The sequence below is a fragment of the Netta rufina genome (assembly GCF_964035555.1).
Source record: "Netta rufina genome assembly, chromosome: 1".
Lineage (NCBI taxonomy): Eukaryota > Metazoa > Chordata > Aves > Anseriformes > Anatidae > Netta > Netta rufina.
In genome coordinates this window covers 19,671,639-19,699,086 of record NC_140123.1, presented here as the reverse complement: position 1 = coordinate 19,699,086, position 27,448 = coordinate 19,671,639, and the positions used below count along the sequence as shown (strand labels likewise).

At 46.2% G+C, this 27,448-nt stretch overlaps 1 protein-coding gene across 2 annotated transcripts; it reads right to left on the bottom strand.

Annotated features, from left to right (window-relative positions):
• FGF9 (fibroblast growth factor 9) lies at window positions 1-26,390 on the bottom strand (the record flags this gene model as incomplete). Of its 2 annotated transcripts, none has more annotated exons than XM_084284537.1 (4): window positions 1-246; window positions 18,818-18,921; window positions 25,241-25,504; window positions 26,249-26,390. In XM_084284537.1, 4 exons carry the CDS (start codon window positions 26,388-26,390, stop codon window positions 1-3), a joined length of 756 nt encoding a protein of 251 aa, XP_084140663.1. The 2 variants fall into 2 exon arrangements, with proteins under 2 accessions (XP_084140663.1, XP_084140664.1); XM_084284538.1 differs by lacking the exon at window positions 26,249-26,390 and adding an exon at window positions 25,745-25,766.
• Window positions 26,391-27,448: the final 1,058 nt, after the last annotated feature.

The following is a 27,448-nucleotide window of genomic DNA, read 5'->3' as shown; positions in this document are numbered from 1 at the left end:
TCAACTTTGGCTTAAAATATCCTTATATAGTTCAGGTACTTTCTCAGGGTCCACTGGTCTAGGTAAAAAATGTGTAAATTTTTGATGCCGTTTAGTCCTAGTCCCTTCTCTTGGAGTCCCATCTTTATTTAACGCAACGTAGTATCGTCTTCCAGTGTCCACGTGTTTATATAGATTTGATGAATATGTGTTATACCAGTTTTCTTCAAACTGCTCTCTGAATACACACTCCTGGGTTAATTTTTCCTATGAAAAGAAAAGAAAAAGTGGTAAGGAGCTAGCCACAAAAATAATCTTTTTTTAAAAGAATTGATAATTTCACTACTCAAAAACAGTACCTCAATGCTCAACTCACAGAATGAACCTTTGCAATATTCCCAATTTTAAATAAATAAAGCCATATTGCTGGGTATTTCATAAAGCATTCACAAGGGTGGATAACCATACGTGAAGCAAAAATGGTTCTCCAAAAGCTTTGTTGTCAAAATCAAGACAGCACTAGCAAACATGAAAGCAGGTATTTTAACTTCTGATCATTTCCAAGCAGCTCACAAGACATTACTGGACTTTTCAAAGCAATTTCTTGAATCATGAGTGCAAGTACTTGAACAAACAGGCATTACAAAAGGGAACCATCACTTTTTTGCAGGGTGGTAACATCTTTAGGGTCTTAAAATCTCTATATCCTTTCATTACAAGGAATACTTAATGCATCTCATTCATTACAAAGGATAGATTTTAATACCCATGATTTGGTTTATTATTTCTGCTGCAGAACCACAACCCACAGGAGCCTCAAACAGGAGCACAAGCCCCAGGTGCTGAGATGATCAAGTTAGGTGAGGAAAAGCCCTCCAGGGTTTACGAGGGTTGTCCTTGTGTGTGTCCTCTCCTACAGAAGACACCTACTGAAGGCATCGACCATTTCATTGGCTCCTGAGCCATAGACTCCCACTCTTTCCAGTTCACCCCCTCACTGAGCCTGCACATCCAGCCTTTTGGTCTAAATGAACAGGGTTGGCTTAAAAAGCAGTCACCTGATAACCTGATTCATTTTGAATGAATTGGGCAATGCTCACACCGAGCAGGAAGACTGGGGAAAAAAAGTGTTAGCCTCTAGCATGGGAAAGCTGATGGAAAGATGGGAAGAATAAGCCTGCAAATAGTCTTATCAGGTTGCATAATATATATATATAATATATATGCTGATAATTTAATATTTTTATGTAACTAGCATTGTCACTCAAATAGCACTCATATCTACTAAATCCAGCTCCCAGTCAAGGATCATCTCCTTATTAATACAAAACTCCACACCACACAGAATTTTGTGCATGTGTCTTAACAGAAATTAAAACAGTCCTTCTAGGTAGATACACAGAGAAAGGAAAACAGAGATCAAGGCCCAGGTGCAACAAAGCTTTTATGGCACCTACACCCACAACCTGAGCACAACCAAGGAGCCACAGCTCAAACTCCAGTTCCTCTGAGGAAACCACCATCCATGGTTTACCCCCAGGAGCTTCACAAAACTTACCATCGCCTAATCTTGCAACTCAACCTGGAGCTGAAAGTATTTTGGGGATCACCTCTGCAGCTCAGGACTCATAGCTCTCAACTTTTTCCCAAAGCAACCTGCTTTGGCACAGAGATTTTCTGCTGTTTCAAGACATGATCAGAAATGCTTTCTCCTTAACAGTGCCAAGACACCTCAGCTTGCACCGCATGCCCAGTGGGTTTGCTCCACTGGCGTGAAGCAGGTCCAGTGGGAGGAACACCCACTGACCATGAGAGCCCCTGGTACCACAGTGCCACATCCTTGGGGTGACAAACCACCTTGCTGGCTGCATGGCAAGCATGATGATCCCTGGGAGGGGTCTGCACCCCACTGGGGCTGGGGTCCTGTTTAGGCCCCTATAGACCTCATAGGAGTCACCCAGGAACTGTCCCAGATGGGGAGAGCAAACAGCTGGAGCTCCCCCTACTAATCAAGGACTGGGTTGCAAAGTCAGGGCCCTTCTCAGTGCCTAAATATTTGGGATTGAGGTTTGTTTGTTTTCTTTTCTTAAACTTAAGCTGTGACAACTCTGATAGGCTAGAAAGGCAGCAAGCAAGCAGTTCCTGACTCTATCTGATGGGTGTTGGGAATCTCGTCACTCCTCAAGAAGGAGAAATCTCCTCCAGGGCTGGGTGTGGGGACGTTGAACACTTGCATATTCACTACGGCAGCGGCTCTGCATGGATACAGGTGGCTGTGGCCGAAGAGAAGATGGCAGCCCCATTCCTCCCAGCATCTCCAGCTGTTCCACCAGCAGATGTCCCTCCCTGCAGGCTCAGCTGAGCAGAGTGCACCAAAATGTGAGCAGGTCCGCAGAGCTGCTGCATACAATCATTTATGTCACATTCTGACTATGACACTTTTACTGCGTGAGGTAGGGAGGTTGTGGAGTCTCCGTCCTTGGAGATTTTCAGCCATGGTTCTGGAGAAGCTGCTGTAGGTGTCCCTGCTTGAGCAAGGGTTGGACCAGATGGCCTCCAGAGGTGCCTTCCCATCTCAGCCCCTCTGTGATACTGTAAAGTAGCTCAAAGCCAGTAACACCCCATGCTGTCTATAGAAGGAAAAGAAAAACATATCTGTTTACATTAATTCCTCATCTGTGGGCCAAATCCTGCAATCAGCTATTGATAATTGCCTCTGTATGCTTTGACAGCTAGAAACAGCAGCAGTAATGAATACCACCAGACATCTGCAGCAGCTGAAAGTTAGGCACATTGCAGTAGCTCCTTGCACAGCCTCAAAGTATTAAAAAAAATATTCAGCTGCTATAAAGATCATCTTTAAGTACAGCTCTCATTAATATTTTATTTTGCATGATGTTTAAAATCACTTTGTTTGCTTTAATGCAAAAGCAGATGCTAAGAGATGTTATATGCTGGGTCTATAGGTCCACCGGGGAAAGAGAAACTAATTCAAATTGTTTTCCTGCTCTCAGAAGGCAATAGGATCACATGACAAGCACTGCAGAAGCACTCCCTACTAAAAATAGCAACATTTTAGGAGGATATTTCAGTCCTGTCTTGAATTCATTAATTATTCACTTCATCTGCATTTTTTTTAGCATCATCATAAATTTCTATCTTTGCACGCACAGTACTTCCCCGTGCCCTGAAGGAGAAATTTTAAAATAGCCTCTCTTTATCTGGCAGGTTTGATCAATTATGACAGTGCTGTGGTGCACCTAGCTGGCAGACCTTGAATAAGGGCTTGCACTGTGCCGCATGCTGGCTGAGTTCAATGGATTTCAAGCTCACAAGCTGCATCTTTATTTTACAATTTCATCCTGTTTTTACTTTTCATCCTCTTACAGCTACATCTCTTTGGGCCTTTATTAAAATTCTAAGAAATTCAGGTACAGACAGTAGGGAAATACTTCAATATGAACCTCAGAGAACGATCAGGATGCAGGCTCAGATTTGTAGGTACACTAACAACCACACTTTCAGAGATGTGAAATAATTTCTTTGGAAATTCATTAAACTGTTCCCTTTTGGAACACCTAGAAATGCTGGTTGTAACAAAAGACCACTGAACAAATCTATGCCAGTGACTTTGGATCAGGCCCCAGAAATAATCTGGGGAATAAAATCCCAGCATAACCTTCATTCCCAAGCCCTGGAAACCAAACGATGATGGTTTAACTAGTAGCAAGACAGGCAGGATCTGAAAGGCACTAGCACACTCACCTGTACTAACACAACATGACTTAACACCCATTTACACTCATGCATTGAAGACACGTGCGTTTTATTCAGGCCAAAAATGAGGATAATACTGGGGTGAGGCTTGTCCATCCCACCAACACACACCTTCCTGCCTCACCAGCTCAGGAGGGGAAACCTGCTGCAAGCATTTTACAAAGTCCCTACACACACTGTCAAAAAGCAAGATTTAGACCTTGAATTTAACAGTTTTCCATACTTCTAGGATCAACTGATTCTCTATCATTTTTCCAGTGCCAATATTTTGTTGCACCACGCTTGATGCCACCAGACGTTTGTGTTGAAGGCTGACACAAATACCAAACATACCCAAGTGGAACAGTAGTGGAAAGCAACCTGCATTCCTGTGGAAGGGGAGGCTGCCTGCCCTGAGCAAATTGTTCAATCCAGGGACCAAATAAGGAGGTGACCTGAAAATTATATAAATCAGATGTTGCACCACATAGCACATGTTTTCAGTGAGGACTCTTTAAAGAGTATTCCACTATAAAGCGATCGATCCCTATTTTACTACATTTACACACTTCACCTGTGTTTTTAAGCTTTTATTTAACTCAAAATGTTTGAATAATTGAACTGTTCAAAGATGCACAAATCAGAAGGACAAAGAAACCAAGGTGGATTTAATTCAGAAGTCTGATAACATTTGATCAGGGCAGGTAAGCCCAGAAACCCTTTCCCTTCCTTTATTCTCCAGCAGCTAACTATGGAGCAAAATAATTATATTATCTAGTTGCAAGTAGACCCTTAAAGAGCAAGATAGCAAATTAATAGAGAGTTACAGCTATCACAATGAAGGCTTTCCCAATGTCTTTAAAATAGATATCCCTGTGAAGCAGCTAACTGGAAATAAGTGGAAATGGGAAAAACACTGCCCAAAGGATGGTTTCATGACTTTAAAGGGTGGTAAGACATTAGTGCTGCTTCATAAAATGAAAGCACAGAACAGGGCCCTGTATAAAATTCATCAATCTTATTTTCTTTAAAAAATAACCTAGCAGAGCTAAAACTACATGTATTTTGTAACTTGACAAAAGGAAACCTCTTCTGACCATCATGCCTTTTACCCCAGCAAAGAGGTTTCATGTTTAGCCAAGTACTCTATACCACATATAGTTTTACTTTATGTAAATGACTACACTGATTCAATATAGACACCTCACAAGAAAATGCCTAGTCCAGAATTCCAAACAACTATTAAAGAGAAGTGTATCTGATGCAGTCAGCACTTCCGACGTATCTGCTGCATGTTATCACTGTGTTAAACCACCCTGTCTTAATAAAATCACGTTTAAACATATTGTCTCCTAAATAAGTTCATGCAAATCCCTTATTATGGCTATATGACATTAATAAAAACTGCATATGTGGTGAGAAGAAGCAAGCAAAAAATCCCCTGTTGCCTCTGAAGTGGTTTTCTTTGCTCCTCTGCCTACAAACACATGCATTTTACATATGGTTGGCCCTTCCCACGCCATAATGCAAACAACCTCTAGAACACGCTATCTTCAGCTAATAATTAACATTCATCCAGAGTGGTCATAAATAAAGGTGCAGTTTAGCATTTGGCCAATGCTTTGTCTGATCTCCTGTGCTAAGCTTAGAAGTCTCTGGCTGCAAGGACTATTTCCTACCACAATCAGAAGCCAAATCCCAGTGCTCAGGCAGTGCTGCTTTTCCTTCAAATTTAGCAGAGAGCAGTGCAAGGCAAGCACTGCATAGTGAACACCTGACCTAGAGACTGTCACAGAGCTTTCTCTGAATGGTTTCTTTTAGCAGTCTTTTTCAGAATGCTGTTTATTTAATATTTTGACAGAACATGAAAAAAAAAAAAAAAAAAGTCTGCAAAAAGGACTAGTTGGCTTTTTTGGGTGTTTGCATCAGTGCTTCTCCATGATCCCTCAAAGACATGAGTGGAAACCCTGTGGGGCCAGAAGAGAGACCTAGCAAACAGCCAGGCATCCATGCTGCCATTCTCATGCATTTTGTATTCCACAGCACTTTTTACAAGACAAGAGAAGTTAGGCAAGGCGGTCATGGCAAAACCACAGTTGGGCAATTGCATTTTCCCTTCCTGAGGTCACCTTGTACTTTGGCATAGATGGAGTGTTCCTCAGCTTCTCCTCCCAAATTTTTAATTCATTTGTATAAGGTTTTTATTATACATACACCCCCACTAAAAAAAAAAAAAAAAAAAAAAAAAAAAGAATGTTTTATACTGCTACCATAAAGCAGTTGTAAGAGTGCTTAAAGATGAATATCTTTCATACAGAAAGTTTGTAAAACCTGACAGAACCTGGTCCCCTTGGAAGTTGTATTACAACAAGCAGCTACACAGACGCAGAACATGTGGTGCCTCCATATCCTGATGAAGGCAACAAAAAAGAAGAGCTTCCTGAACAAAGCAGACTTCAGCATCAATAATGAAATCTCAGGAGATGTCAGTGCAGCAGGGACTTCATCACTTCTCCCTTTTGCCCCACTGCCCCTTTTCTCCTGCTCCCATGCCCTCTGCACCATCCCGGACCTCCCCTGGATGGAGCAGACAGGGATCTAGCACTACGTTATCCCAGCACACCAGGGAGCTCTTTTGCCATGAGCTGCAGAAGCCAGAGATGCCAATTAGGCCTCCATCCATTTTCACCACTGCCAAATCCGCAGCCCTTGGTTTTCAGGGTAGCCACTCCTTGGAGGTTTGAAGTCTGCTGCAGCTGTCAGGCTTCATGCATGCCCTCCCCGGACACGGAGCCATTAGAGGAAGAGCAGCCCCACGGTGCCAGAGCTTGCATCTGCCTGCACAGGCTGCCTACCAGCAGCCACACTCCTGTCTGCAAAGATTTGCTTTAAATCTGCCCAGCCAAGCGAACTGGAGGAAGCCTTGTTGCCACCTCAACACCTGGGGTCTGCTCCCCCTTCTGCAGGAGGTCAGGACAAAATGCCAGGGAATGGCTTGAGTCCTACACGCTGTCACAGTGCCTCTCCTCTGAGAGCTGGAGAGTTTCTCTCTCTGTGCTGCAACAGCACGTCAGGAAGAAGTCAACTTCTCACAACCCAGCAAACAAGCAGGTGTGTTCCCCTCCCTCCCCGCCAGCAGGACCGGACCCATACCGTGCCATTTACTATTCACACTTCTGACCTCTATTTTATTTTTGGTTCCCCTGGCACAATCAAGAACTGCAGTCATCAATGTTATCTAAGCATCTAATTCATCACGCTTGGCTGAACCCTTCCAAGAATCAGAAAGCAAGGTGGTATGCAATCTGATACAGGGCCTGAGCCAATTTTTAAAGACGACAGCAGAAAAGTTCCCATCAGCTTAAATGGAACTTGGATCAGGCTTGCAATGATAAAAAGACAGCAAATATTTTAAGACACTAAAAGAGCCATTTCAGGCACGCTCAGATTTACTGAAAGCTGTAACCTGACCCAGCCCAGCTCCTCGCTCCACAAATTCTCTTCTATCATAAGACAACATGTATGTCAGCCCAGGTCTGCTCTCCTGCAGCTAGATGCACACTCTTTAGCCTGTGCAACTGAAATACTAGTCAAGCTTTTCACTGGGTAGAGATTTTAAATAAATCATGTTTTGTAGAACTAAGATGAAGCATAACATCAAAGGGTATCATCAGTATATTTTATTTTTCTTTGCAGTTATGGAAGCACAGAACACCAGGTTAAGGAGAGAAAGCCCTCCTTGAGCAGAAAGGGCATGACTTCTGCAGGAGCAGCTGAACTCACATCCTGCAAGACATTACAACATGGGTGATAGAAGTGCTTGATCTGCCTGAGCCTTTACACTCAGGGAGAACCCCCCAAAACCTGATTTACCCGTTGTTAGAGAAGCACCTGATCCATCAGCTCAAAGGTATCATCATAAAAGCAGAACACTCAAGGCCCTTCAAAAAACACTTTGCCTGGGGGACCAAATAATTATAATGCATATGCCGTGATAAAAATTCATCCCATTAAAGTGCTTCATGTTTTATTCTTTCAGAAAGACAATTTGGTCAAGGGCTGATGAACAAAAGCCTGTCTCCAGATTTTGTTACTGCTTTTATATAAAGCTCTCAGCTAGGTGCTAGTTCAGAGGACACAGACATCACTAACCACAGTGTCATTCTGGAAGGGGATTGATCTGGATACACTTTAAATGTCATCAAACCAATAAAGCATCCCAGGCTACTACATTTTGGAAAGATCTAGTCCTCCTCTCTGAAGTGCCATGCATCACTGGGGTCTTGGAAAACAATAAATTTGCCAATTAGGCTTTAAAAGCTGCAGTGCTTCAGTGGGCAGCACTGCGGAGGGCTGCTACTCTGAGACTTCACCCAGTGGATTTAATTGCATATTCAGTTGAAGTTGTTTTAAAATGAGGCCTTTTAATATCCCACCTTTTTTGGACACAGGGGAAGGCCAGCATTTCAAAGAGCAGCTGCTGAAGAAAGCATGTCATACTTGCACCCTTTAGACAGCAGTTCTCATAAGCTCCCTCTCCAAAGATGCCTCTTTGGACACTTCTCCCATTCCCTTTCTCAGAGGCAATCCCACCATAAAGTCAAGGGTCCAGATACACAATTTTTAGTGTTTCACTTTCTGAGTAGGACAAAAAAAAAAAAAAAAACATTCCCAGATATTTCCACATATCTTTGGTGCTGTTATGCCCTGATTTAGGTTACCAGTGACACAGCTGACCTGGACTTCAGCAAATGCTTAGGCAAGTCAAGTGGCTCTTCGGCCACCTGCCCTGTTCCCCCCACACACACACATCAGTGAAACCTCTCTTTTAATAGGTCAGACTTAAGCCATGCAGTTAATTTCAGCTTTGATGAAAGAAGTTGTCAATCTGCCCGAAAACAAAATAGATGTATAGTACCAACTTCAGGAGAATTGGTGAATAAAAAGGTCAAAGACCACACAGTTGGTCTACAGGGTTCCAGTACATGGAGCTTCCAAAGAATTTAGTTTGTAAAGTGTGATGGGAAAAAAATAAATAAATAAAATATATATATATATGATTTTGTTTAAAGCTCAAAATATTGTTTTCCCATGTCTGTATATTCTAAAGCAACCCAAAGGGCTTTCCTCAAATTTCCCCAACTAAGCTGCCTGTTTTGAGTCCAGATTATACATTAGATGCTGTCCTAATGAAGGCATCAGCAGGCCAAAAATCTGCATAGGTATTCAAGGGCTATAAATGTTTATATGTTAAAAGTCTATCTTTAGATTGCAGAGTTACTGGTAGGAACCCTGTCTAGATCTAGGTTTTTAAAATGATGAATACAGTAGGGCTCTTATCTTGATTGGGGTCTGCTGACATAACCATAAAATTAATAGGTGGTTTTACAGGAACCAGTCCAATCCTGCTCCCATTAAAGTCAGTGTCATTTCAACTGTAATAGAATCAAGTCAAAATTTCTCCTGAGTCACAATTACAGTGCCTTCGTAATTGTGTTGAAGTGTAAAGTTGAGCAGATGAAAGATGCCCAGCCTGGGCCAGACCTCAGAAGCATGTGGCATCCACAACAGAAGCCAAGTTTTTCCTCAGCAGCGGTCATGGAGCACAGATTTAAAACCTCATCTTCAGATCAAAAGTAACAGCAGAAGTCTGCCATTACAAAAGGAATGAAAAAGAAGCCAAAGTACTTTATAAAAGGGAAAAAAAATGGATTTGTGCTGTAACGAGCTTTATTTCTTAGCCTTTCTGAACGCGACACAAATGAACTTCATTGCTGCACATCGGCAGATCAGCCCAAGCACATTCAAACTGCAAAGCCAATCCCAACCTAGACAAAATCCCTAATGAAGTCCCCGCAGGGCAAACATTTTCTACTCTGCCTTTGAAAATGATGAATGGTGAAGTGGAAAAGAGTGCCACGTTCACATCCCACTGGCTCCTGAGTCAGAAACAGAGCACATCAGATCTTTATCTGATGCAGCGAATAATCCCCAAGCACATCTCAGTATGTCACTGCTGATGATGCTCTTTTAGTGTGTCACTTCAACATGCTATTCTCAGATCAACTCAATGCACAGAACCTTTTCACACTCCCGTATCGCTAACAAGGCTGGCTCCAAAAACGTTCAGGGCGACAGTAACTGTGGAGCTATACAACTGCAGAGAAGCAAATCTGAAGAAATTCAAGCTGAACAAGCCCAGTGTTTGCAGGCTGGGTAGGATTCAGATTTATGGTGTTCAGGTTTATGGTGTTGTTCTTCCACTCTAAGACTGCCCAGTGCTGACAGCATGGCATCCAAACCCTCTTCAACCCAGCACTACAGCCAATTCCCCCCGAGCGACCTGCCCAAACAGGCAACAAGCCAGTTCAGGGAGCTAAAACAGCAGAGAAGCAACCCTGCGAAAAAAGGCAAGCCTTCATCTGTGGCTGTAGGTCCCTGAATTATTCTCCTGACAAGTCTGGCTAGCACTGGTGTTGAGCAATGCGGAACACAGAAGTGTGCAGCAGAGGCTGGGAACCAGGGCTGCCCTTCCTGGAAGCATCTTTCTGCAGCCTGGTGGTGGATCACCTTGGCTGTCTCCTCAAGCAGCACCTCTAATCTCCCATTTCTTAAGAATACAAAATTCTATACAACTTTAATTAGGGGAAAGCAAATCATTAAATTAAGGTTCAAGTAAGATCTTGCTTTATCAAAGCTTAGCTATATATACAAATAGTGTCCGACAAATTCTGTTTATTTATATATAAATACACCGGAGATATTCTAACACTCTCCTGCCCTAGGCATGTAGCAATAATCCGAGTCCAGCATGGAGACCAAGGTAAGGAGATCACTGAGGGTTTTCTCTCTCACAAAACTAACCTCAGACCTGGCAAGCACCTGCTATGAAGTCCTCTGAGGAAAATCAAAGACCAGAGGAAAAGTCTAGCACCTATCCCACAGGGCACTATTAGCAGGTGTCCCTCTCTGGTGACAGGTGTTAGAATCTGTAAAAGTCTGATTTAAAAAACAGACTCCAGTCTTACTCTAATAAAACCACAGTAGCTGCAATTTCACACACAGCTTTCCCAGATTCCCTGCATTAGGTGTATGGATTCACCTATTGGGTTTTCCTACACCAGTACTCACATTTCAAAAGACCTTTCTTCCCATGGGGTCCTTCACACCTTGCTATCGTTTTACTGGCTGGGTTGCAGTTTCTGCTTTCATCCCTAATGCTGGTACCTCTAAGGGTCACCATTTAACAGTACCCAGCTTTCAGCAAGCCTGCCCATCCAAATTCAGGGATGCTATCTGCAAAGGTGAAGGAGAGGAGGTTGTAGACAAATTTTCCTAAGTAACTCAATTTTCACGGCTTTCCTCAGACCTACAACTCCAATGAGGAAAGCATCCATAGAAACAAGCCTGTTTCCTACCATACAGTGTATGGAGAAAGCAGCTGAGGCTTCCCCTCCCACCTCCCTGCAAGCGTTCTTTGCTAGCTCAAACTCTCACTTCCTCCTGAACTGAAACTCCCTCATTATCCAGCCTAGGCTTTTATTATGACCCATTCAAACCAATTCATCCTTGTCCTTTATTTCAAGGACTTTTTTTCTCTCTTTGGCATGAAACCTCAACATATTTACAGAGACCAAGAGTGTATCCTCTCAGTTTTCATTCTGCAGGCTAAATAATCCAAGATCTTTAGACTCTACCACTTAATAGCATTTTCATCCCCCTTTTGCACCTGTTCCAGTTTCAATTCATCTTCCTTAACACAAGTGACCAAAACCCCACTTTGCATTTAGACCAGTTGTTACCAGAAGCACTGACAGCTCTCCCTGAGCCCCAAGTGTGTGAGCTCACATTTTGTGTGCTTCAGGTCACAGAGTCCCTTCCATGAGCCAGATTTCTGGGCTGAAAATACAGCCCAACTTTGCAACATCTGCAAATTTCAATAACACACAACTACTTTTTTATGACGAGATGTTTAATGTCCCTAATAAAAACAGGGCATAAAACCAGCCCAAGGACCAACCCATAAAAACTCCAGTAATAGCTTCACTCCAGCCTAATACCTTTCAACACTCCCCACTGCTGTCTTCCTTTCAGTTCTTTCGTCATCTATCACACAAGTCTTCGAATAACTCCCATTTAACCCACTGTAGCAAATTCTCTCTTCTGCTGGGTCATAACTTAACACAGCCCTGCAGATTAGAGCAACTGTATTTCCTATTTCTAGAAGAAGAAATTCCCATGGAAAAAAATAAAAAAATAAAAATAAAAAAATAAAGGTAACTTGCCTGAAGCTATGTATCCAGCTTCAGTAGACCCATCTCACAGGCCCTCCTCTCTTCTTTCATTCAGCTGTGTCCTCCCATATCCTGCACACAACCTGGGCCAAATTGAGAGCTGCAGCTTCCTAGGTCCTGCCCTTGCCAAATATAAACCAGGCAGAGGTGCACATACACTCAAGGCTGGTAGTTACCTGCATTGCCCCTGGAAGAAGCAACCCCTCCCTTGGCCAGCTTTGCTCCCACCTTTGTACCAGGTCATATGGCCATACAGTGAATGGGACAGGGAGCCACTGAGGCTGAACATAACTCTCCTGCATGGCCAGCCTGATTTCCAATTCCCTGTTTCAATTCACCACATGGCAACAGAAAGGCTCACTCCAGCAAAAGGGAGGGAAGGAGTAGTTCAGGGGGAAAAAGCCTCTTCTTTCAGCAGTGGTGTCTGCTGCCCCCACTTTGTTGGATCATCAAGCAACAGTGAATCCTCCAGCCCTGTGTTACCAACCCAAGGCATCTATCAGAGACATTTGCTAGCCCAAGCAGTGCATTGCATGGCAGCAGCCAGCCTAGATTGCTTCTGCACTTCACCCTGAGCACACAGGCTGTGTATTATTATCATATTAGATACTCTATATGTTATACATTATATATTATATGCATATATATGTGTTATATACAGGGTTTGTAAAGGCTTCTGTTCCCATTTCATTTATATAGCTTAAAAACTTTTTGCCTAACACTATTTCAACTTCACTCAGCTTCATCGCAGCAGTTTCTGTCCCTGAGCCTCTCTCCAAGCCCTGTGTTTTTCTGCAGCGCACCTTTCTTCTATTCCTTGCAGACCCTCTGCCCAAGGCCTGTGAGACCACAAATCCCTCCCTGCAGCTTTATCCTTGCTGGGACACTGTTTCTGCAGAATTTTTGGCAAGTTTGGAGTTTCCTTCCCATCCAAGTCCATAAACACCTTTATGAACCCATCCTCTTCAAATCTCAAAGTCTCCCCTTTCAGATCACATATAGACCTGCTTCTTACAACTCTCCTGCTTAAAGCAGATGTACTCAGGAAGACACAAGTCACTGTTGCTGCTAACCAACAACACCAGGTATCTCATCACGGGCTGCTATGTCTCCCTGAGCAATTCTGCTCAGTTCTGCTGTCCCAGGAGCTGCCCTTTGCCTCCAACATCTGTATCACACAGCAGAAGGCACTTTATTTTACACACAAACAGAAGGGTGTTCAAGGGACTGTCAGAGCAATTATCCCTGCTGGGCTTTGTCCACTCTTAACCTGGAAGTCTCCACCTTCACTCAAGGAACCTGCATTTTATTCTCCCTCCCAGGCTCACTTCAGGCCCAGGTGCCTGCATGCACTCTGATGGGCAGATAATCCAGGTTATAAAAAAATTAAATAAATAAATCGGAAGTCCATGGAATCCCTTTAGGTGAGAGGTGTTTAACATTAACAGGAAAGTGTGAACAACTTTGCAAAGTAATTTTATTATCTATCTTATTCTTAGATACCTGCACTGACCACGTACAGCTGCTCCCAACATGCACCTGCAACCTGTTTATTTCTTCGTGTTGTTTCCGTGCACCTTGCCCTGTCATTTGAAGGGCTGAACAATTCCCTTCCCTTGTTTGCATGGGAACATAAAAGGTATTTTTAGAGTGCAGCAACACCTACACCAAGTCATTTTCAGTAAACTACAAAAATGTGTCCCTTTTTCCTCAAAAGCTTCTGCTCACCCGTCTCTGTAGCTGCAGAGTCCTTCCAGCTCTGTAGGGACCCAAACAAGGGCACAAAGCCCTGCAGGTGCAGCTGCTGGGACAATAAAGAGGCGTATCGTCACCTCCCTGCACACTTACTAGGAAAACATGTTTCTTCAAGGACAGCACTCTCTCTCCCCTCCTCCACCTTCTCCCTAATAGTTTTAGGAGCAAAAGGCAGGTTCAGTGTCCTGAAAACATCAGGACAAACAAGATTTCGGTTCTGAAGGACAACAATGCGTTACCCTGATATGAGCAGTCCTAAGTCTCACTGTGCCACATGCAACCTGTAAGGCTGAATCTGAGACCTCACCCCCCAGCCCCAAATGTGGGTTCCTCAGCTCTGTCCCAGTTGCTTGAAGTCTCTCTCTACCCTTTCCTCTCCTCCCAAATGCTCCCAGCCCTCTCTAACAACCTCACTTCCTTCTTTCTTTCTTCCTCCTCCCCGTTGCACAGCTGCCCTACATGTAACTAGCTGTTCCAGATCTTCCCATTCCCACTTCTCCTCTGGACCATCCAGCCTGTGCTGCCTCTTGCCACTTTCCAAGGACACATGGAGCAATGGAGACATCAGTATTTGTGGAGAAGAGGAGAGGGGCAGATCTGTGACCACAGGGGACTGATGGGGCATGGTTGCCAGCAGTGAGATGCAGCACAGTTCTCTACTGCAGGAGAGCCCAGGAGAGAGAAAAAGACATTGGGGGTGAGGGTGTCCCATGGTCCTGCCATGAGAGGACAGTCTGGTGTGGGAATGATGGGCACCCCATGCCATGGGTGCTCATCACTGCCTGTCATGGGGGCACCAACTCCCAGGGGAAGAGGTGTGAGGCAGTGTGAGCTTGGGGACAGCCCATGAAAACATGAACGTCATGGGTCTGAGCAGGAAGATCCTCACCACATGGCACCAAGGAGCACAACTACGACACATTTGTTGACACTCTTGCCAGAGGCCTTGGCAAGACCTGTTTGATGCTCAGGAAGGAAAAAGGTCTTCATGTCTCATCTTAACACCCTCTGGATCCTATCTGAAGTATGGATTTTTCCTGCTCTCCAATCAGGAACATGGAAGCTGTTGTGAAACATGATGAGTCATGGCTGCAGGCTGCAAGGGGAAGGCAAGGTAAATGGAGAGCAGGAAAAGAGCTAGACAGAGAAGGGAAAGCTGCTGTCACTAACCAGTTCCAAGTCATCACTACATAGCCACCACCAGCTTCCTCATTCTACCACACACATGTACCTTCAGCTTTGCCTAGCTCAGTCCGTGGGATGGGGAGGACCTTGGGAACAGGCACCCTGTGTGCATGGTCCTGAGAGCAGCATGACAGTCGGTGAACTTTTTTGAAACAGAAGATGCAAGAGAAGTGCCCCCTGTAAAGGTGGCAAGTTGGGAAGAGCATTCGTTGTGTAGCTAATTCAGATTTATGGGGAAAGCAGCACTTTCAGAAAGACAAGAGCATCATGTCTGGATCGAGATATGCTGAAGCTGCCTTTACTGTTGTCTTTCATGAAAATTGGCAGCAATCACCCATCCTGGCTGCTCTGCTTCACCATATGTCCTATCTCCAGCGGCACCACAAATATGCTGGGAAAAATCCTCCTGTGCCAAATGTTTCAAACACATATATAGAAGGACATGTCTTTCAGGGAGCTAATTTGATTCACACCTGATATATATATATACATTCTTTTTAAAAAAGAAATCTGAATATAAATTCAATACTGCCACAGACACAGGGCACCTATTCCAGCACTACCAAGTTCAGTGGTGCTGAATCCCTGCGGAAACACACCTGTGTAGATCCACAATGCTGATGTAGAGCAAGACCAGGAATTTCTTATCTTGCTATTCAGTTGTAAGAGGGAAACAGTTTTCCCACCTTACAAAACACATTCACAGCCTCACAACTGTGCCTGCTCCATGACAAACCTGATGCTATTCATGGCCTTTGGTGAAAAAAAAAACAAGAGAAAAGCACCCACCACCCAGCACAGGCAGAGCATGGAGAACTTGCTGGTACTACAGAGCAGTCCAGCTTGGGTGATCCCCTGGAATAATTTGGGTGAAAACTTTGAACCTCAGTCTCCCATATCAGAGGCTCATTTCAGCAGAACTGATCTTCTCTACCACAGGAAAGCAAGTCCTGTCTTGGATGTTACTTACTTCTGGCTCAAACTGCAGCATTTATTCCCACCAGAGAACTTCATTTTCAGTTAATTGCCCCCCCCCCTTTTTTTTTGACCAAAACCAAAAGCAAAATGCTGTCACTTAAAAATGTCCAGCCATTTCTACACGAAAAACTGCTCAGAGGCCTGCTTATCTCAGTGTTTCTACCAGAGCTGACAGTTGCTGAAATATAGGCACTAGGATTGCTAGTGTTGACAAGGCTTTAAAGCATCATCACACTGAGTAGCCATTAGAGGTTATATTTCATTGGAAGTAATGTAATTCAATTACCATCACTCTTCAGCATGTGCCATCTCTGGAGGCTGACAATGAGCCATATCATCCATCAGATTTTAACCTGAACTTTGCATTCTGGCCCTATAGATTGCCAGTTCTCCTTTATAAATGGCTTCATATTTTTAGCCCCATTTATTAGGGAAAAGAGGTTATCCAATTACACTGTCCATCCGTCTGCCTGCCTGTCAGTCCTTCCTCAGCTTTTTCAACTAGTTTCAATTAAGAGGCAAAGATCTTCAAGAAAATTAAGTCCTTATCAGTTTTGCAACTAATCAGGGACTGGGTAAAGAAGAGAAATCATTTGCACGTCCCACCTGGGAGTGGTGAGCTATGCAATCTTTTCAAACTGACCATCCAGTGAGCATGGACAGCTGACACCATCTCTTTCTAAGTGCAAGACACACAAAAGGCTTGAGAAGTTGTGTTAGTGCAGGGAGAAAAGATAAAGGAGACTCATGTTTGGGACTGTGAGACCCAAACACTGCAGAAAGCAGGCTCCATGAGCACTGCTTTTCATGGAACAACTATTTCATTAACACAATGAGCTTAGTAATTTACAAAGAATTTCTTGTGCATAGTCCTTAAGGAGAAAAGAAAAAAAAAAGTTTTGAGTAATTCACTCCAGCAGTCAAACATACTGCAAACATGAAACATGAATTACACTGAAAAGCAATGTAATGTTTGCTTTCCAAAGTCTATGCATTTAAACTCTATCAATAACCTGAGTCATCTCCAAATTTCCTTCTTTTTCTGGATATCTGAAGTGCAGAGTAACTTACATGATTCACTGACTAAGTTTATCTGCTTAAATAATTACTCTTATCATTGATTTTCAACATTTACTGGTTCATATTACTGTTGCTCTTCTGCCTTTCTGCTGCCTGCCTGAACCATGCAAGTACTCACGACTTGCCTACTCCTTTATGCCATAGGTGAGCTGCAAAGGATCTGTGATTTATACCAACTTATTCACTCTTCCCCAGCAATGTGTTTACATCTGTCTTTTCATCCATTCCTTTTCTCTCCTCCCCTCCATGCTTGCAACCTTTTCCTCTCCCATACTGCCATTTATTATAAATCCTTTTCCTTTCTCTTTTTCCACTCACTGGTTCCCACCATGTCTGCATGTCTCCTTTTCCTCCTTGTCCACACGCTCTCCATCCCAAACTTGCCCCTCATTCTACCACCTCTTTTTCTGCCTCCCACATACACTTTCGTGATATGGAGTGGCTTCCTCCTCTGACTTACTCTTTACTCAGAAGATAGTCACCTCCCATCTCTCACACAAGGTATTACTACCAGAAAGGGATCAATCAACCTGGATACTCTTGTGAAAACACTTCTCCTGGACCTTCATAGTCTTTCTTCCTCACACTTCTCTGTGCATTGTATATCGGGAAGCCGTACTCTCACTCCTGGTTCCATCCATTTGCTCATCACCATCTGCTTATCTCATGTTCCTCCCACTCTCACCACTGTCCCATTCAGTTCATCCTTTTCCCAGTTACCATTACCCCCCTGTGGCACAGGGGTCTTTAGCTACACCCAAGGCCACATTGTTATTTAACTCCTTTCTGAGTGTCTCTCCATGCAATGTTTATGCCATCAGGCCTTGCCCAATGGCCGTTTGACCATCCTCTCCTTGATGCCTCTGAAGAACCCCTGTGCATATACACAGCCTCCTTCTGCTTCACACATTCGCCTTCCCTCCAGACCTGACACCCTCTTCCCCTGATACAACTGCTCCTCTACTCCTCATTAGTCATGGAGCTTGACACTTGACTGCTAGAAACGGTTGCTTTCTACTCTTTGAGGAGTTACCTACTCAACTTCAGTTGCTTCCTGCCTGTGATCTACCCCACATGTGAACCCCTGTGTACACCAGATGTCTGAGTTGCTCCAAGGAACAGACATTTCACACACATGCACATGTGTACACACACACACAAACTCCTCTGCAGCAAAACAGCCCATGCTGCCAAGGATGATCACCCACTAGCTCCAGGTAGGCTGGGTGGCCATTCTAACTCCAAGAAACACCAAGTTTTACTCCTTCCCATTCCTGCTACCACCTTGCAGGGAACACCAGATGAACTTTCAGAACAAGACCACCAAGTCTCTTGCCCTCATTCCTTTACTCTTTATAACTTTTACCCACTCTTATTTCTCATTTTCTCATCCACACATGCCACCCTTTGCCTCCCCCTCGACTTGCTTTTGTCAATTCCTAGCACGATCTCTGCCTACACACAAAAAGCAACAACTTTGTCTCATTTAAGCCTTGACTGAAACAACAGTTTTGCAAATCCTATAGTACATCCTTCAGTCTGCAGTGGCCAGCAGTCTCCACTGTTCATACCTACGTTGTCATCTGCCCACATTATCACGCCTTCCAGATTTTGTCACCTTTTCCTCTCCCTCACTTGCACACCACCTGCAGAGTCTTGTTTCTCATTAAACTGCAAGATATCTCAAGCAGAAGCTGTGCTTGTACACAACAGAGCCTTGCAGGAGCTACCAAGTATTTTTTACCAAGAAACATAAGCATTTAAACTGCCCAGCACAACCAAGGACTTACCGAGCCGTAGAGCTCCCCTTTCTCATTCATTCCAAGGTAGAGTCCACTGTCTACTCCTCGAATGCTGACCAGGCCCACTGCTATACTGATAAACTCCAGTATACCTAGAAAATACAGGAAAAAGCAAACAGTGTAGATGTTGTTTGCACTGGAAGATCTTTCCCAGATGTGACTGACCCCTGAGTGGCAAACAGCTGGTGTCAGAGGTGTGCTTTCTGTTTTCGGAGTTGTTTGGAGGAAGATGAGGAACAAATGAACACACCGTAAAACACGATCCTTGAATGGTTAGGTCCTTTAAGTCTCTGCTAGAGTGATGCACTGCAGACAGCATTAATGTATCAAATTAAAGATTATTCTCAATCTTTCTCACCGTTTCTAAACAAACCTGAAGCTCAGCCATACTGCACTTGTCAGTATTCCAATTTGCACAACGCTCATGCATTCAAAGAGAAAAAAGTCACGTTTTCAGATAACCAAAATTACTATTATTAAAGAACCTATGAAATCTGTCTTGCAAAGTAACTTAGAAAAAAAAGGAAGAAAAAAAAAAAAGAAAAAAAAGAAAAAAAAAACACGCTTGAACCAGTATTGTGAGATGAAAATAAAGTTACACATGGAACCAAAATATCTACTTTCTGGGCATCAATGAATCAGGAATACATGGAAAGATTTACTCACATTGTCATCTTCCAGAGGCTTGAGAAATGGAAATCTGTAATACAGTTCAGAGGCTCACACTGATTTGTCTAGATATTAAACATCCACTATATTACTTTTTTACTTATCTCTAAATTGAAACTTAGAATATTCTAGAGCTAAGTGATAGCACACAATTGATTACATCTTCCTTTACACTCAATAGCAAGCTTTCTGCAGGTTAGAATATTTTGCAGGGAAGCACTCCTACAAAGCTCCCAGGTTGAGCATCCCTGTGCACAGTGGAGTGAGCACCAACTCAAACACCAGCTCCTCTGCTTCTGAGGTCTGGGGTTTTGTTGGCAGCCTTCCCTGAAAGCTGCTTGCCTCCTCAATGAGGATGTTACCAGCCAAACCTCACAAAAAGCTAGATTTCTTGTGGAACACGTGGAAATTGCTTCCTATTCTGGAGTTTTCATGTAGAGATCTCGCAGGAGTTATCCAGCAATGTTCAGAAGCACACTACTGCACAATGCTACTTTCTGAGCCACAAAATAAGGCACAGAGTAGCATTTTCCATATATTTTGTGAATGTTCATGTCTAACCACACCACGTAACTATTTTAAAAGCTTATTGGGAATTGTATTTGCATGAAACAATAAAATAACAGTATAGTATGTGTTGAGCCTCACGTGGCCAATAAAAAAGCACTTTCATGGATTTTTTGAACAATTAATTTGGCATCTCCCACAAAATAGTTGGGCACTAATCAATAACAGGCATGGATCACATAAATCTAACAAAGCACAAGTTGAAGCCAATAGGGAAAATTTATAGCCAAGCTAATGTAAAGATGAAATGTATTCCCTGTAAGGGACTATTGATCATTACCTTATATATTATTCAGTACTACAAACACCATAGTCTTATTGTTTTGATAACCCTGTTTTAAGGCCTGGGCATCTTAAATTATTCTCTACATATGCACTAATCCTAAAATACAAGGAGGAAATATCTAGTAATTATGGATTTTTTTTTGAAGTAATAAAAAGTGGCAGTGTGCTGTTTATCTGGTATGTGTAGTATCTCAGATACAATCGATCCATTGAAACAATTTAATCATTCCCATTATATCCGGACATGCAATACATCCAGCTTTCTTACTAAGGCCTTTTCTGTAAAGCTTTTACCAAACTATCATATTACTTGATACATATTACCAAGCAATTTTAACTGATGTTAAGTCTTATGTGAAGTGTGTATTATACCACACTGCAGCTAAGTCAGTGAGTCTGGCATCTTTCACATCAATATCAATGTAGACTTTAATTGCTGTCCTTGTTTCAAATATTTGTGTGCATGCTGCTTAGTGTGTCAAAAGAACAAAAAAAGCACTGTCACATCCCATTGTAAGTGCACAAGACAAATTTAAGGTCCTTGGCAAAGAGCATCCACACATTTGAGACCAGAATAGGGACTTGTTCATTTAAAACATTAAGCAGACTATTCACAGAAAGTTTTACATGCCATGCTGCTAAGTCTTCATGAGAATATCTGGGGACAACCATGCAGTCATGCAAAAGTTTTGACAGTTTAAGGATTGCATGATTTGGCCCAGCACTCTTGTGAATTTTTTCGCTCTATCATTTCTGTAATACAGTGACAGTGCACAGGATCTGAACCAGATATTAAAATAGATATACCTTTCAAAATGAGGCTGGACCAAATGAAAATCAGGACAGCCCCAAACTTTAAAAGCTAGGTCCCTATTTATAGCTAAAAATGTGGGAGAAAAGAGAAAGAGGGAGGAAATGCATCTCAGTACATGGATCCTGAGTACTGTCTTGTCAGGCACTGGACAATTTCTTTAATGAAACCGCTTAAAGGCAAAGACTTGCTGCTCCACAAAGAGGTTAGGAAGAAAGTTTGAGGGGAAATTATTCCTTGCATATCCCCACCAGCCTCTTCTGCTGCATGCCCCAGCTCAGGACCTGGCTGGACACCAGCAGGACACCACCCTCTGACCGTGTAGGGCTGGTCCTGCCACGGGTCACTTACAGCACATGAAATTGTCACTTTTGTCCCACTGAGCTCTGGCATCGCACAGAGCTACAGGACACATTTGCCTCAGCTCTAAGCAATGAGCATCTTCCCAATGACGGACCTTTGTGGTTTGTTCCGCCCTTTGCACATTTTTGTCTCTTGCTATATATAGGCCCTTTTTGTGCTGCCGGATTGAAGCAGCGTAGCTTCCACTCAGCATCCCAAGCCCCATTTATGACAAGGAGTACGGCAAGCAAGGATCTCTGCCAGCCTCTGCAGGGTTCTCAGAGGCAGCAGCAAGGTGCCCAGCGCAGGGAAGGGAGGCCACAGAGGCAGGGCCATGCTGCCCTCAGTCCAGCAAAATACAAATGGGGTGAGGGTGATACTGAGTGAAGCTGGGAGCAAAGCTGGGGCTTCCCTGGCCTCCCCAGACCCCAGTTTGGGCGCTCAGCTGGAGCAGAGCCCCCACCTGTGATTCCTCCTGCCTATCACTGCTGTTGCCACTGCCACACAGGATGCCCATGGGGAGGCCAGGCTGCACACAGAGGGCCACAGCTCCCCCAGGGGCAGCAGGGCCCTGCTTCACATTTAGGCTGCCACAGTGAGCCCCCAACCCCAGCGCACCCCCTTTTAGGGGGCACCACAGCCTCTCCTTACTGCTGCCACTGCACCCCCACCAAAGGCTGAGTGAAGGGCACTTCTCCCCCACCCCAAAAAACTGCCTCCCTACAACCTGCCCCTCATATCTCCCAAGAGCCCAAAAGCCTGGGGGTGTTCGGGGGCAGAAGCAGCCCATCCTCCCATATCCAGCAGTGGACTGGGGGGCAGAAGGGGGGCCTGCAGACCCCCTGCCCAGTGCTGAAGCCCCCTCAGAGCCATGCAGGGCAATGGGGGAGGCAGGAGGACGGTCAGCTGCTTGGCTTCTGCAGCTGATGAACGCATCGGGTCCTTGCAGCAGCAGGTCCCGGGGAGCGGAGGTCACCTGCTGACAAGCTCTTTTTTTTTTTTTTTCTCCTCCCTGCATGCTCCTATTTTTTTTTTAATGCTGTGCATGCAGTACTTGTGCTGACGCACAGAGGCACGCCTCTCCGCTGTTACAGAGTTCCTGAATTTACAATGACTCCACTGTGTGGCAAATGCCCTTAGACGAAAGGAGACTGCATCAAATAAATAAATAAATAAATAAATAGAATTTTCTTTTGTCACCTAGCAGAGATAAGGCTTTGATCACCTAAGACCGCTTTCCATGGAGGGGCGGGGGGGGGGGACACCAGGCTGCGCTCCCCCGGGGAGCTTTTCCCTCCGAGATGGACATCTTGCTGCTGCTGCAGGAATTGCGAAATGCCAGGGCTCCCAGAGCCGGGCGAGTATAGACACACAATATGGCTCGGTTTATTGTATGCAATCGGCACGCATCCAACATAGCATCACAAAAGAATTACTCTTATCTGATGTCTCTCCAGAGGTGTGTGCGTGTGTGTGCGGGGAGGGGGATTCCCACCGGGCAGAGCCCCGAGCAGAGTTTCCTTGCAGCCCCCCCGGGCTTCTCTTTGTCCTCCTTATTTTCCCGGAGGAAAACTTCCCTCTAGCCTCGTCCCCCCCACGCAGGTTTCCCCTCGCAAGCTCGGAGGCGACCAAGTTGGCTCCCTCTCCCCCGGGCAGCTCCGGCGTTGGGATGGATGCGGGAGCTTCCCAGGGGAATCGCAAGGCTTTGCCATCACCGAAACCCAAATAGCAGCTGCTGACCGGTGACCTCCCGACAAACACAACGCTACAAAAAGCCCTCCCCGCTCCCGAAGAAGCTCCGGAGCCCCGTCGCATCCCACAGCTTTGGCGAGCATCGACCCTGGGCGAGGAGTTAGCGCCGGGGTGCTCCTATATGAGGGGATTTGGGGGTGGGGGGCAAAGGGATTGGGGAAAAAAAAATCTATTTAAAGCCCAAGCGCTGCAGGGCTGGGGGAGCTGCCCCTCGGCATCCTCAGCTCCCTACAACTGCGGCTGGCGAGCCATTTTTAACCACGGACGCCTCGAATAACGCGGTCACTGCGGAGGGGGGCAGCAGCTGGCGGCCTCCTCCCGAGGGGGGGGGACAGGGGACGGCGGCGGGGCCCCGGGGGTGCCGGCCCCAAGCAGCCCCCGCTGCCGGTGCTCGCCGCCCTACACCTGCTGCCGGCGGCCCCCCCACACCCCCGGACCCCCCCGCAGCAGCCCCCGGACCCCCCTTCCCCAGAGCCTGCTCCGAGCCCGCAGCGAGCAGGGGGAAACCTGTGCCTGCGGCTATTCGCAGCGTCTCGGAAAAAAAAAATACAATAATAATAAAATAAATAAAATGATAAGCCTTGATGCCGAATCGCTCCGGTCCCCACGCTACGCCACCGCCTTTTCCCTTCCGCCCGGCACTTTCCGCACTTTCTGTGCCCTCCGCTCCCCCCAGCACGCCCGGGGGAGGGAGGCAGAGCCTGGAGCCGGCCTGAGGGTGGCAGGGAGCGGGGGATGGAGGACGAACCTGCCACCATGCGAGCCCCAGCCCTCTCCTCTCCTCTCCCCTTCCCTGTCTTTCCCTTCCCCCCCCCCCCCCCCCCCCACGCCTCTTCCCTTCTGCGCCCTTTCGCGATCATCCCCCTGCAACACCGGCATTATCTAAACAGCTTCACCGAGCAATAAAACACGGTTTAGATAGGGTTCAACATCTGGCATTAAAAGGCAAAGGAGGGGGGGGGGGAAATAAATAAATAAAAATAAAAAGCACCACGGGACTTTGTTTTTACGACCGAGTGTAAGCGCTGTCAGGTTGCTTCGCTCCCAAGTTAACTCCTTCCAACAGCTGGGAGCGCGGCTTAGCTAACCTGGTGCATTCGCCTCACCCCTCCTTAAAACCCCAAAAAAAGAATCGGCTCCTGCGGGCTGCTTTAGGGAACTTGCAAGCTGCCGGGGCTGGGTGGGGGAGTCCCCCCCCGGACTCGCGGGTGCGTGGCCGTGGGTGCGTGCCCGTGCGCTCCCGAGCAGCCAGGCTGCGGGAATGAAGCGGCGCGGAGCCGTGAGCCCTCCAACCCCGGCTGCTGAGTCACAGAAATAGAAAAAGCCACCCTGCCCTGTCCCCCGGCGGCTCTCAGCGAGCAGGGAGCGTTTTGCGGCGGGGCTGCGAGCCCCGAGGCCGGCCGGTGGCCGCTCGCCGCCGGGGGCTGCTCGCAGGGAGCCCGGGCAGGGGCCGGATCTGCCACCGGGGCAGGTGGTGATGGGGAGAGAAACCGAAAGGAAAGCCCTCGTTCATTTGCGTACAGGGCGACAGCCACTCCCTTCAGGAAACTCGGGGCGTTTGAAATCGGCGTGGTTAATGATTAAAAACCCCTTTAAACTCGCCAAATGCAAGCGTTCCGTAGAAAATTTCTGCTGCTTCCTGAGCAAAAAAAAAAAAAAAAAAAAAAAAATCCCCCCACACCACCACCACCGCCACCACCGCCACCACCCCCCTCCCGGCCCCGAAGCGAACCCCGGAGCCCCCCGACCACCGCTACCGAGCACCCGGCGACTTTGGTGAGGGCTCCTGCTCCGCTGCGGCGGTGCCGCCTGGCTACGGCCCCGGCCCCGGCCCCATCCATTTTTTCCCCCTCGGCTGCTCAGACCCCGTCGCAAACCCCCTCTCCTCCCGCTTGACACCCCTTTCCCCCCCGCCGTCCCCCCGCCCGGAGTTGGAGCACATAATTTCATCGCATGACCCCTAAAGGGTTAAGGATAATACCTACCAAATCTGCTGTGGTCTTGCCTGGTTCCCTGGATAGTACCATTGGGGAAGATTTCTAAATGAAATCCAGTCCTGCAGTATAGCTGCCTCCGCCTGAGGATCCCCTTTAAATGGTCCAAGTCCGTGACCGCAGGCCCCCTGGGTAGCCCACCTGCCTCAGACTGACCCAGGTGGTCACTTAACAAAACCGGACTATCCACCGGCAAAACGGGCACATTCCCAAAGGGTACTGCATCCTGCACACCGAAATAGTTCCCAACTTCACCTAAGGGAGCCATCAGAAGATTCTGCTTTTAGAGAATAAGAATAAACAATAATGATGGTGCCAAACCCAGGAGATATAAGATTAGGTATATTCCACTCCTCTCCCCTCCCTAGCGCAGTTACAGAGAAAATGTTCTTTCTTCAATCCATTAAATGCATAAATAAAAGTAATATTCTGTTTTGACTGGTACAGGTTCAAGGTCAAACCAGTTAGTCTAAGAAACCACCACTTTATACTCACACACTGACATATTTATAAACATATAGATGTGTATATCTATATAAATGCATATATCCCCAGCTCTTAGCAAGCAATAAGGTCTTCAGCCCATCCAACTGTAATAAAGAAAAAAATCCGTAGTTTCTCCATTTGGTTTAAGATAAGAATGACCATAGCAACTTAAATACCTAGGCGTTATAGGGATTTTTTTTTTTAAGATGCACAGGCTACGTCAGGATTTATGGATTCTGACTCCAGAAAGGCATGCGCTGTTTTTACTCTATAACAGACTGCATACATCAGCATGAATCCTGCAAAGGGGGAGGGGGGAAATCTCACGTTGTTGGCTGAGATAAATCCGAAAAAAAAAAAAAAAATGGAAAGGAAAAAAAGGCAAAAGGCACAAAAAAATTAAAAATATAAAACTTTTGACGTCCAAATCTATTATCCAGAATTCTCAGGAGGCTCAGCAGATGTCCACTGGTTTAGGGTTATTGCCGATCCACAAGCAAAGCAGCAACATACAAGTGCTTGTGCCTTTCTTGGCTGGCTCGAAACAGGTGTTGCTTCTGCAGGGCTCCCTGTGAAATGTTGTACTCCAGCACTGAGCTGCAGCTCTTGACTGTGGATCTCCATCCAGCACGCAGAGTGGCGCAGGAAGAGGCATTGGGCTGGGTTTAAGGTAGTCCTGATTGCTGCTGGAAGGATTCTCCGAGGTCCTAGCGCTCAGCCCTACCTGCTGCAATACAGACGCGCTCCCGGCGCCGGGCACTTACTGCTCTGCGGCAGCGCAGGGGCTCGGGAAGAAATCATGAAAGCTGGGGGGAGGAAGGGGAGGGGGGATGCTACGTGCCCCGGGGTCACCCCGCTGCGGGATCAGCTCCCGGGGGTGCCCTCGGCAGCGCCCGCCCCCGGCCCCCCTCCCCTCCATCCATCCCCCGGGGGCTGCAGCCCCCCGTTGAGCCCCTGCGCCAAGAGGGGTGCGAAGTCAAACCGGCGTGGTCACCGGGAAGTTTGGGAGGGGGGGTTTTCTTAATTTTTATTTTTTTTCTTTAGGGGGGGAGGCATGGTCATGGATCACGCTGCGCGGTTTTCCTCTCCCCTCCTGCTCCTCTTACCCCCGCAATCCTAAAGCCCCTGTCCCCGGGATCCTGAAGCCCCTCTCCTCCAGATCCTAAAGCCCCTGTCCCCGGGATCCTAAAGCCCCTTTCCCCCGGGATCCTGAAGCCCCCCTGGTCCTGCAGCCCCGCTGTGCCCCCGCACCGGGGCTCGGGGGGGGAGTTTTTGGGGGATGCCCCTTGTGGCCGCGGGGAACCCCAAGCGCTGCGGGCACAAGTCCTTCCGAGCAGGGTGAAGGGGAAGGAGAAGAGGATCGGGGGGAGGCAGGGAGGAAAAATCATCCCCGCGGCGCCGAGACGTAAGTAAAGTGTTCTCCTCCCGCAAGCAGAAGTTATTTAAAACCGCCAGGAGAGAGCCGGTGGGGGGCATCGGAGGGGGGGGGGGGTGGGAGAGAAGAGGATTTATGTTTCTTCTCGTGATGCCGATGATTGATGTTATTGTTGTTTTGCCGCTCTCCAATATAGCTGCATTCATTAGCAAAGCGACAGAAGGGTCTCCTGCCTTTCCAGAAGGATTGCTCGAGCAGAGCTCAAGGACTGGGCACAATGCAGGGGCTGCACCGAGGGAGAGGACGGCTCCCGCAGCCCCCCGGAATTCAATGCAAAA